This window comes from Falco cherrug, chromosome 3, assembly GCF_023634085.1.
Source record: "Falco cherrug isolate bFalChe1 chromosome 3, bFalChe1.pri, whole genome shotgun sequence".
Classification (NCBI taxonomy): Eukaryota; Metazoa; Chordata; class Aves; order Falconiformes; family Falconidae; genus Falco; species Falco cherrug.
The window spans coordinates 34,413,574-34,425,859 of NC_073699.1; the positions used below are offsets into that span (position 1 = coordinate 34,413,574).

The window sequence follows — 12,286 nt, forward strand, 5'->3', positions numbered from 1 at the left end:
TGATATCATTAAAATTTTGTATTTTCCTACATGCTGGTGATCTTAACTCCTACTTACGTAATTAAACAATAGTTTACTATATATCCATAGCTACAGGATACATGAAATAAGTCTGGCTGTACTTTTAAACCTCTTCACACAGGTTTATGAAAATGAGCGTGGCTTATTTTGTCTGGATTAGCCCACCTCTAAAAAATCATTCAGCATGCATTATGTTATGTCTTGTATAAGTAGGTATAAAACTTAAAATGTATATCTCATTCCTTGAGTATGGAACGGAAAAATCAGTGATTTCATTTTACCAGGACATGTAGTGGTAGGACAAGGGGTAATAGCTTTAAGGTGACAGAGCATAGATTTAGATTAGATATTAGGAATAAATTCTTGACTGGGAGGGTGGTGAGCCCCTGGCACAGGTTTCCCAGAGCAGCTGTGGATGCCCCATCCCTGGAAGTGCTCCAGGCCAGGCTGGTTGGGGCTTTGGGCAGCCTGGTCTGGTGGGAGGTGTCCCTGCCCATGGCAGGGGGGTTGGAACTATGTGATCTTTAAGGTCCCTTCCAACCCAAACCATTCTATGACTCAATGATTTTATGATCTATTGGATTGTATAGGTTTTTTATATAGACACACTACTCCTTTGCCCTGCAAATACTGCATGTTTCCTTTTGGACAAAGCAAGATAATTTTCTTCATTTTTCATATATTTAACTAAGACTGTCTGCTGGAAAAGATGAAGGATGGTTGGCTGCTTGGGTTTTGGAGCTGTTGTTACCTGTGCATGTTTTGAAAGGAGTCTTTTGATCTGAGATGACATTTCAAGTGACTTTTCTGTTACCCAGTCATACATACATAAAGCTTGTGTGTGTATACGTATTTATAAAACAACGCTTAAATGACAGTTTAATGGTCAGAAATTCATTTGTGTGAGCCTGTATATAAAACAATGCTTAAATGCCAGTTTAATGGTTAGAAATTCATTCATGCAAGCCTGTATATGGGGTATGACTATTCTTGTGGTAAATACCATCGGAAAACTATAGCTTTTCCATCAGTAATTATTTGGCATGATAGAAATAAAATCAAATGAACTGGAAAAGTAACAGAAAAGATTTTTCTTTTACTTGTGCAGTGAATGTCTTAATCTTACTGTCTTCCTGATGGCAAATTGCAGCTATTCAGCTCATATAAAATAATAACTTCAGCTGAGTATTATTCACTTTTACTCAGGCTAAATAACTCCTTACACTACAAGTGAGAAACAGTTTGCTGATACTGCTGTTGATTTTTTTGTTGCTTTTGAATTAGATATCATCCTAATTTTTATATATTTGGGATGCTGACAATTTTTTTAAAATATTGGAATATATTGAAATACTGAAAGCCACTGTAAAAACCGAGCACTTCTGTAGAAAGCCTGGTGCTCCTGCAATGGTAATTTTGCTCCTGTTTGCTTTAGACCTTTTCAGCTTGATTTTGTGCAGAGTTTTAAATAGTTGTAAACAGTACTCGAGTTAAATATCTCTGCTTGGAGCTTACAGTTGCAATGAGATACTCTTCATTGTGTGAACAGACAGTAAGATAGAAAAACTTGATAGTATCATAAAGTTAGCAGTTCCAGTACCTCAAATCAAAAAAAAAATATTCTGGCAGTGACTAGGCTTTTTGACTAAAAAACCTCACATGTTTAAATATCGTGACAATGAGACAAAAGACAAGGATCACAGAACACAACAAATAATTTAGGAACTAGTGATCTGAGTCTTTGCATATATACTTTAAATTCATCTTCAGCAACCAAGCTAGTAATACAGATCATACTTAACCTTGGATGAATCAGAATAAATTATGGACTGTGTAAGACTTGTCCAACTGTGACATCTTTGTTCAGAGGTTGTAGCAAAATAAACCCAGGAAACATAATAGCAGTGAAATTGATTTCTGAATGTCATGGGCCACAATGAAGTTCCACAAACTGTACATCTGGTTACCAGATAACTCTTCCTTCTGTTAGTTGCTGTTGCGTGTAGACACAAAATTGATAATACCATAACTTCAAAAAAGTATGATGTTTTCATTAGTTGGGTGCAATGATTATAATTTTTCTTTCATGTCGCTTTGTGTTTCTTGCAGCTGGATGAAGAAGCCTCGATGTGGTGTGCCTGATCAAACAAGAGGTAGCTCCAAATTTAACATTCGTCGGAAACGCTACGCGTTAACAGGACAGAAATGGCAACACAAACATATCACTTACAGGTACCAAAGTTACTTGTATAGATACATAAATTTCACTACTACTGCTGACTTTTAATTTAAAGTAAATATGAATTTCTGAAATATTTTTCAATATTTTGAGAAGTTTATTATTAATGTGCAATACAAAAATGCTGATTTGGATACCTCTTTGAAAAGTATGTATGTGTTACATAAGAACCAAATCATTTTCTTGGATTAATATTGCATGCATTTAGTAACTGGTAATTTCTCTGAAGCTTTCAGCATCGATTTAACACCCAGGATGTCCTTAACCTTACCTTTCAACCCTCTTGGCAGCTTCTCAGTGAACATTACACTGAAACTAGGAGCGCTGTAATGAAACTCAGATCTCTCATTTAAGTATGTAAAATAGGTTATTGAAAGGAGTCAGTCTCGGCAAAATGTAGGTGCCTGTGGTTCTGTTCTAAGTACAAATGAATTTGATCATAACTTGGGGAGTCACTGTTCCAACCATTGCCTGCCTGCATGGTGATGGATATAGGGGTACGTGTGGGGACGTACATCTGTATAACTCTGGAGTCTGGCATGTGGTTTACACAGTGTGTTGCCTACTGCCCAAACTGATCTTTGTGGCCAAGGTTAGATGCAAACTGTGTACTTGATAGAGCTCTGTCATCCAAAGAAAGTGTCACGTATGTAATACGACATCCATTATTTGTCAGCAAAGCAAGGTATCCAATACAGCCTGTTTGAAAATTTACACAGCCTCGTTGGGCTTCCTGTAATATCTGACCAGGGTAAGTTCCAAGGGATAAAATAGTTTTCCAGCTCATTAACTGGTGCCATCATTCATGAACCCATATAAGTATTAAATTTTAAGTTTTTAAGCTCTAATGGTCATATAGATTGTTCTTCATACCACAGTGAAGAGATAATTTTATTAGTAACTCTGTGTCAATACTATGGCTTATGCCTGAATTAGAAAATTCCATTTCAAGACATTACACACCGATTTAACTTCAAGCAATAGAGAACTGACTGCCTTGCGATGTTGCATTGGCGGGAGTCCTTTGTTGTTAAAGCTAATGTAATGCACAGTCGATGAGAATAAGAATGCCCACCTACAGCACTTTACATTTATCTGCATTTTAAAATTTAAATGTAGTACATGCGCACACGTATGACAAAGCATGCGTAGTCACCTACAAATATGTGTCTTTTTCTGTAGCTGTGATTTGTATAGTCTGATTCTCTATTTCATTACAGGATTTTTTACAAGTCTAAATCCTACCACTCGTATGTCTTCTGTACTGTCACCCAAGGCATTAATCACAATAACAAACAAGGGGGCCTGGTATTAAATTATGTGGCAGCTGCCTAGTAATCTTTCTTACTTTGAAGAATTTATAGCAATTCTTTACCTCTTGCCTTCCCTCTTGTAAAATCTTGTAAAATTCACTCCAGTCAACCAGAGCTTTGAAGTGAATAAGTCTATAGTGAATTACAGACTTAAAGATATTTAAAGTATTAACCCAAAATTTTATTGGAATAAAAAGTACAATATTAATTTTTTCTGAATGAAAAAATAACAAAGAAAGTAAGGACAACAACAACAACAAAGAAATAAAATTCTTTACACGCTTCTCCTCACCCGCTTTGTTCTTCCCAGCAATTCACTGCTTACAGGCATAATATCAGTTAAATGAATGACACTTTAAGTTGCTTTGTTCCCTAAACTTTTGATCATATCTCTAGCATCACTTGTCTGCTCCACTTTTCTCAGTGCCACTTCTCAGTCTCTTTATAACCTGCAGGTTTCCAGATGTGTTCTGTGTCTTCCTGGCCAGTCAAGCCTTGTAGTCTGAAGCATGCTTGCTAAGCAAGCTTAGTAATTCCTCCAAAGAAGGAGAGATTTCTCCCTAATTTCAAGTTCTGCTACCTCTCTCACTTTTCTGGAAAACAAAACCAAAATGAAAATGCCACAAAAAAAACCCAAAACCAAATCCTGCCCCCATGCCCTGAACAAAAACAGAGAATACACAATAAAAATGATGCCATCACAGTTATCATAGGGTGCATTCACCATTTTTTCTGAACAGGAATGGTAATAGCAAAAAAAAAAAAATTTTGGACCATTATGTTAAAAAGAGAACAAGAGATGAGCAGAACATGGACCTTGATAGCAATTAATGGGTTTTCCTAAAATATTTGGTGGGTTTTATTGCCAAGGGTTTTGATTGGAGTAGAGTAAGATTTGCTTTTGCAATTTGCTTCTTTGTTGCTTATTTAAAGAAAAAATTTAATATAATACTCTTGTTGGACTCCATGAAAACTACAGATGTGGACAACTTCTTTGTATGCATCACTGTCAAATAGGTGCAATTCCACTGCTAAGGGGGGCCCTTTGAAAGAGACCAAAAGCTACATTTACCACTTACTATCTGTCTGGCTATTTGATCTCAGACTATATACTCAGATGCTCTATTTAAATGAAATAAAATCACTTCAGGCAAAACATCAAGACATTATTAATGAAAAAATATCATCGAATTCACATATAAATGCATTTTAAACTGTATCGACTTATATTTTTACTCTAGTATTTTCTGTCTGTCCCTAATAATTGCTCCTGACACTTGTTTAATTTAAATTAGTTAATGTTCTTTGGAATATATTTCCTCTCAGATTGTCCTTGTAATCATGGGTAAGAGGATCAAAACAGAGACACATGTGACATAGTATTTTTTCTACATTTCTGTATTTTCAATTTGTAATTTTTCAAACTGAAACATTTTTCCCAAAATTTCAAGATTTAGCTTCAAAGAAGTGACTTGCTATTATAATTTACATGAATAATGTCCCTTTTGGGTGCATGTTATATTTTTGGACTTAGGTGAGAAGTAGTCTTAGAAGACGATGTGCGCAGACAGTATCAAAATGAAGATTTCGTGTATTGGGATTGTCAGCATGGAATGCGCATTGTGCTGCATTAATTATGCTTTGTCTCCCTTAGGGAACACAGCTTTCTGGTTATATGAACTGGTGAACAGTGTGTTTGTTAGAATTTCTGTTCCTAATGAAGTTACACAGCAATATTACTTACTGTATCTTTCCTGCCTGATATAGTTCATGCCCGTATACCTTGTAAACATTACTAGTACTTACGTTGTATACTAACATGATTTTTACAAAGAGAGAAACAGAAAGTGATTAACTGCAACTTAACAGCCAAAAAAGTATAGCAGCGAAGGAGAACATCTAGAGTATGTGAAAATTACAGCCCCATTACAGAACAAACTACAAAAATCTTAATGATATGGTCTTGATTCTTCCTTAGTGTTTTAGACCATATCAGGTTACAGAACAATCTCTGAACATTACATAGAGTAAGAGAAGAAATCAATGAAACCTATTAAAGTATTTTAATGTTTTTTTTTTTTACAGTGTGTTTACAAAGACACAAGTCTCTCTCAAGACACAATCACCTTCTTTTTTGCTAGGGAAGTAAATCATCCAGTACTTTAAAGAAGGAGCAACAATGTGAATCAATAAAGCAATCCGCTTTTAAAAATAGAACATAAATGTATATATATATATGTCCGTTTTAGACAGAGAATTTAGTATAGTCTTCCTCATCAGAATTCTGTGCATACTATTCACAATTTTAACTCCAGCAGTCACTGGTTAATTGCTGAGATTATTCAGTCTGCAGAACACTTTTCAAATAAAATTGTAGAATGCTCTCTAAAAAGCCAACCTTTGCCTTGAATTACAACCATTACTTAGAACTCATAACAATTTAAAATAAAATAACAATTTAAAAGCTATTCTGCCTCATTTTGCTGTCTTGAGGAAGGAAAGAAAAACAAATTTGATTGTTCAGCAATATGTAATAATTTAATTGGTGGAGGCAACTTAAATGTAGATGGTCAATAGCTTTATCCCAAGCCAACTAGAAATAATTTAATCTTTTTCTTGACTTCAGTGGACATTGGGTAAAGCCCTAGGTAAATGTCTTTTTCCTTTCTCAACAAGTTGGATACATCCTGGGTTTCAGCTCTCCAAAAAACAATAGAAGATGAAAGATTTGGACACGTCTAACTTGATACTGTCCAGTTAAATGAAGTAATGCTAGCTTGGAACTTCAGTATGCAATAAAAAGTTCTATCTAGGTTGTTAAAAATAGAGTTTTGTTTCTGTGGTCTGAATGATCCATATTTTATGGAATATGGGAAAATAATTTTTATTGGATATTTAAAAACCATGGTAAAAAATAAGAAAATACTGAATTTAGAAACAACTTAGAAAATAATGTTGTTTCAAAGTAGCAATAAAGTTTTCAAATAAAATAATATTTTGAGTGTACTGCTACAGAGGAATATTTACAAAGTATTTCCAAAATCAAGGAATTGCACACCTTATTAATCATACTTGTCACAAAGTCAGTATAAGCTGATTTTCCTTGATTTCAGTTTGCTCATGAATAAAAAACAGGTCAGCTCTGTGTCCATATTGAAATGATAACACAAGCTTTCCATTGTGATCATGATCACACTGCATTATTATTGAAATATACAGCTATACTCAACATCAAGACATATGTGTATTTTTCCATGCAAAATCAAAAGCATAAATAAGGGGAAATAATCAGAGTGGTTTAGATTGGAAGGGATCTTAAAGTTCATCTAGTTGCAACCCCCTGCCATGGGCAGGGACACCTTCCACCAGACCAGGTTGCTCAAAGCCCCATCCAGCCTGGCCTGGAGCACTTCCAGGGATGGGGCATCCGCAACTACTCTAGGCAAGCTCTTCCAGTGTCTCACCACCCTCACAGTCAAGAATTTCTTCCTATTATCTAATCTAAATCTACCCCTTTTCAGCCTAAAGCCATTACCCCTTATCCTATCAGTACACACCCTTGTATAGAAGTCCTTCTTCAGCTTTCTTGTAGGCTCCCTTTAGCTGTTTTTCAGAGATGACAAGAACATCCTGACTGTAACAAATTTGTGAAAAACTGAAATGTCTGAAACCTTTTTTTTCCAATATGCTAGTAATATTTAATGCTTTAATTCAATTGTACCTGACTAATGTATTCTGAAAGATGCCGGAAGCATTTGCACTCTGTTTTTTCCCTATGTACATATGAGGCCTACAAGACCTTAAGGCAGTGGAAATACCTAACTGTATGTTCTAGAATCCTACCTTACCAGTTTAAGTCAGTTATGAAGTTTGAGGTTCTTAGCTCCTCACAGTAGCAGAGAAGATGTGTGCAGATTTGTATTGAGAAGTGATACCACCAGATGTGGAAAGTTTTCCGAGTGGCGTGGTGAGGAAATTTTCAGGGTTCTCTGAAAACAGATGTTTTCAAAACGACACATCCATGAGTTCTTAACATTCCTACTTAAGTATTTTACTGGAACTCTGATGATTTATAGCTGCAAATCTAGGAAAATAGTAATTTATACTAGGAAGACTACTTATTTTCTACTATAAAGTTCTAAACTGTTAAGAGCACCATAGGGTTGTAACCCTTAAGGACTAATGGGACAAGGATGGTGTGATTCCTCACACTAAGCATTAGCTTTTTGTAGCAAACATGGATGCAGAATTAGATGCTAATTAAGGCTCTATTAAACATTCCTTTGTTATTATAACTGCATCTCCTATCATCTTTCAATCAGAAATACCACAAAAAATGCAATTCTAGTACACATGAAAGTGTCTGCTATCTACCTGCTATTGCCATTATAGGCAATGTTTAGAAATCTGAACAAAATGGAATAATTCAGTTCCTGAGGGTTGATTTAAGCATATTTATCCCTCTGTTAAAGCTTGGTGTTTTTCCAAAGTCCAACTTAAAGGTAATGCTTGGCCTTTTCTTAAAGTATTATGTTAGTGGTATTATATAAGTTAGCATTTCAGACCTCTGAATGGAAGCGGGGAGGACATGTAAAATATACCTAATAAAAAGAGATAAACTACACTGTGGTGATTATAAAATTTCTGTAATGAACAAAGTCTAGATAAATGTAGCTGTGAGAGAGGATTCCTACGTAACAATCAATTAAGACAATTAGTTATGATTTTCCGCAGTGTAATTAGCAAAAGAATGCTCTTCGCTATATGTAGTTAGTGTGTCTTTTTCATATAAAACTTGAAAATTTTAGAATATCAGTACTCATTTAATACTATCTACTTCAGCAATGCTGTAACAATTAAATATTTTAATATTAATATGCTATAATTGTAAATATTTATGTTGCATTTTATTAATTTTAAATTACTTGGTAGTAAAATATGACATGAGATTACTTAGAACATCTTCCCTGTAGAAGTATTTATCTGTCAAGTATTTTGTATCCTGGAAGTCTCATCTTTGCCACTTTTCATCTCCTTTTAATGAATTATGGGGAGAATATTACCCATGAGACTGAAGAGGCAAGACAATTACAAATTCTTTCCAAAGTGGCAGCAGTAGGTTGATTTAATGTGGTCACAGGAAAAGAATATCAAAAGCAATAGTTCTGACTTGGGTTTAACCATCTGGAGCAAGAGCTATATGAACTGAGATCACACTTTTCATAGAAACATTCTTAGGTTATAGATACACAGTTAGCAAAGTGAGACTGGAAAGAAGTTGAATCTAAGAAAGCCCACATCAGTGAGAGATTAATGAAGCAACTTGATGGAAAGTATCTCTAGAGAAATGGTGGAGCAAAATTAAATATACCTTTGCCCAGAAGTAATCTATTAATTTCAAGAAAAGTAACAGTGGCATTAAAAAAATAGATAAATAGAAATGCCTTATTTCAGTTTAGGCTTGATTTAAGGCAATGGCAATAAGAAGGTAGTTTCAACAAGTTATTCAAATTTAAGCTGTGTTTCAATTCATTTTATCTTAACTGTTTCATATCAACTACCGATCTATAATTGGTTTGCTTCAAACAGATTACTGACCACATCTTTTTACCTACCAAATCAGTTGGGTTTCCTGCTCTTTTATCTTCTGTGTCCATTCTTTCTTTAGAATGGGTTTTCCAATTTGTGACTTTGCTCCAAGAAAATCTTGGAATGTTTGAGAGAAATGGGACTGTAGAAATATTCCTCATTTATATTTAGTTGTTATCTTTATGTTCTTAAAGAAATAAAATATCATCTTGCATCATTATCATTACCTGATAATTCTAAAAGCACTCATTAGTATCCAGTCTAATCAGCACAACAGGGTAGTAAAATATTGTTAATCTTGTACCCTGGATATAATGCACAAATGAGCATAGAACCAATTTAAAACCAGTATTTATTATATGCAGTGGAGAATAGAAGTATCAAAAGTCTACAGGCCATAAAGAAGTCTGTCACTAAGTTATTACTACTCTTGTGGAGGCCATTACTGCTAAGGTAAGCTGTAAGAATAAGCTTTATGTGTTTTGAGCTTTATCTAGCCTTTGCTGAACTGCCTCTTGGGTCTAGCTTGAGTCAGAAGAGTTGATATTATATACAGAATGATGGCAATTTACGTGAAAAATATAACGAGCTGTTCTAATGACAGCACAGGAAAGAAAAAGAAAAAAGTGAAATTTAATGGCAAATATGTGTTACTTAATGTACTGTATTTAAATTTCAGATGACTGATTTTACACAGCCAAGTGAGGTATATCCTGACAGCCTTGCAAGGTTCCTGAAGCTGTTGCAGCCAAAAATGTGTCACTGAAACATGGATAATTTTTTTGAGGGTATTTTGGGAGAAGGAGCAGGAGGGGAAGGAAAACCCAAAGCTTTTCTGAAATCAATGGGACTCTGAATTTTAGAATTCAACAGTCTCCAAAACAAGACTCTTCAGGCATCTGTAGAAATAATAAATCAGTGTTAAATGTGCATATCACTGATGAAATCTTATTCTTCTTGTGCAAGACATGAATATAAAAGTTGTAACACCTAAAGCAACTATCAGGTTGAAAACCATATTTGTATCAAACAGCAATAATAACCACAAAACACTGTATTCGGTTGATGCATAGCTCAGGTTGTCTAAATATAACAGCCTTCAAAACCTGTACAAAACATCAGTTTTCTAGTTTGTAAACAATGACACTGAAGTAAATGTTTCATCTACAGATCATCTTTTGCTTATTAAAATGGTTTCCCTTTGGAAGGAATTGTGAGTATATTCTTCAGCCTCTTTATAAGGCTGCACTGCTGATCTTGTCAAGGTCAGCCCTGGATCCCTCTCTCTATTGAACATCTTTTCTGTGAACTGAACACTGGACTTGGAGGTTAGGAAAGTAATACTTAGGAAACGTTTTCTTATTGTGATGGCTTTTGCCTTGCAATTCTGCCACCTTGCGATAGGAGTGGTTCTGAGTGGGCATGTCCTCCACTTATTTTTATTTGAGCTCCATTATCTGGATACGTGGAGTGTAAAATACCCAGTTCCTCTTTTTTTGTTATCAGTGACAGTTACAGCTGTTTCAAGTGATTTCTCAGTTTAAGATGAAGAGCCATATGTAATAGGAAAAGGGTTCATATAAGACTTTATTGGCTATTGCAGTGACATGTCTAAACTGAAGACTTTTAAGAGATGAGTCCTAGAATCTTGGATAGTTGATACATTGTCTGTTTGGACTGATCTTACTGTCCTTCCCCTTTGAGGTTATATGATCAACATCATGAAAGAACTGTAAAATAATCTGGATTTCATATGTCAACATTGGTGCATTATTCTAAGCAAAGTTCCCAGCTAGACAGCATCAACATTTGTGTTAGACACAGTATTGGAATTTTTCCTTTTAGGATTTAAAATGGCTTGCATAAGTACATTAAAATGGACAATCATTTTCTGGAAATACTCTTATATTCAAATAACTACTGATTTATTTCATTTCTTTTAAAAGCTATATCTTCCATATAATCTTGCCCTTTCCAGAAAGTTGTTTTGGAAGCTAGAAATCTGTCTTGTTTTAATACAGAATGTATGCTTTGAAAAATCTTTCTTCTTGACAGTGTAGGATGCTATTTCAAAAGTAATTTGATGGCTGATTCTCCTGGAAAAGGCCTCCCATCATAGGTAATCATCCCTAGTTAATGTGTGTGAAACTAGCAAAATGGCTCAATTTTTCATTTGTAATGAATGACTAAAACTTAATTCTATATACTGAAAAAGCAAAAACATGTAAAGTGATAAGGCTTAAAATGTGAGTCAAACCCTTTTAGACCATGTAATTAATCAAATTACCACCAATACAAAATTCTAATATTTTTGATCCATTTCCTCATATTCCATATAACAGTATAACACCGTCCTTCTGCTCTGTTTAGAACCCCCAAAGTGTGACTTTGACCCATTACTAAGGTTCCTAAATACAAAATTATAAAAAACCCACAAGTGTATCTTTCAGATGAACTTTTCCTCCATCGAAATATCAGTTTTCTAGACATACTCTATTTTCTATGAAAGCCTGTTGATTCATTTGCTGTATTCATTATATGTAGTAAATAACAGAGGCTCTAATCCTTCAATGAACTGTGCTTGAGACAAATCATGTGATTTAGTGACCACACTGGAGGACTGACTAAGAGCAAATTCATGTTTGTAAGTGGCATTCTTCGCATAGCAACAGGTTAACTGTTATCGAATTTTTGGTAGTAGCAGTGTAAGTGGGCCTTTGTGAGATGTTTCAATTTAGTGCCATATGACACTCTGGTTGTAAAATCCTGTACATTCTCAAAGGGCACAGGATGAGTAGTTTATGAACTTGCTAACTAAAACATATTCAAAAAGTAATTCACAAAGGAGGGAGCTTTCAGAGAGGGGTTCTGCAGGGACTGATAGTTGGTCTAGTGCATCCAATATTTTTTTTAATCACCTGAAAATCTACACAAAATTGATCATACAATTACTGATGAGTAAATAACTATGAAGAAAGGGCATCACACCAAGCAATTTGAATCACATGACATTTATATCATATAGAGTAAGGCTATGCCTGCAGATTAGAGGAGTTTTTCTCTTTGACAGTGAGGTCAGTACTGCAGTACTATAGTTGTGACAGAGTCAATTTTAAAAATGCAC

At 34.8% G+C, this 12,286-nt stretch overlaps 1 protein-coding gene across 2 annotated transcripts in view; it reads left to right on the forward strand.

Annotated features, from left to right (window-relative positions):
• MMP16 (matrix metallopeptidase 16) overlaps nt 1–12,286 on the forward strand; it is a 194,168-nt gene that overhangs the window by 99,736 nt on the left and 82,146 nt on the right. For both annotated transcript variants that reach the window (XM_005445407.4, XM_055704038.1), the window contains one exon: nt 2,131–2,253. In XM_005445407.4, the coding sequence (XP_005445464.1) occupies nt 2,131–2,253 (123 nt within the window). The remainder of the gene's footprint in view (nt 1–2,130; nt 2,254–12,286) is intronic.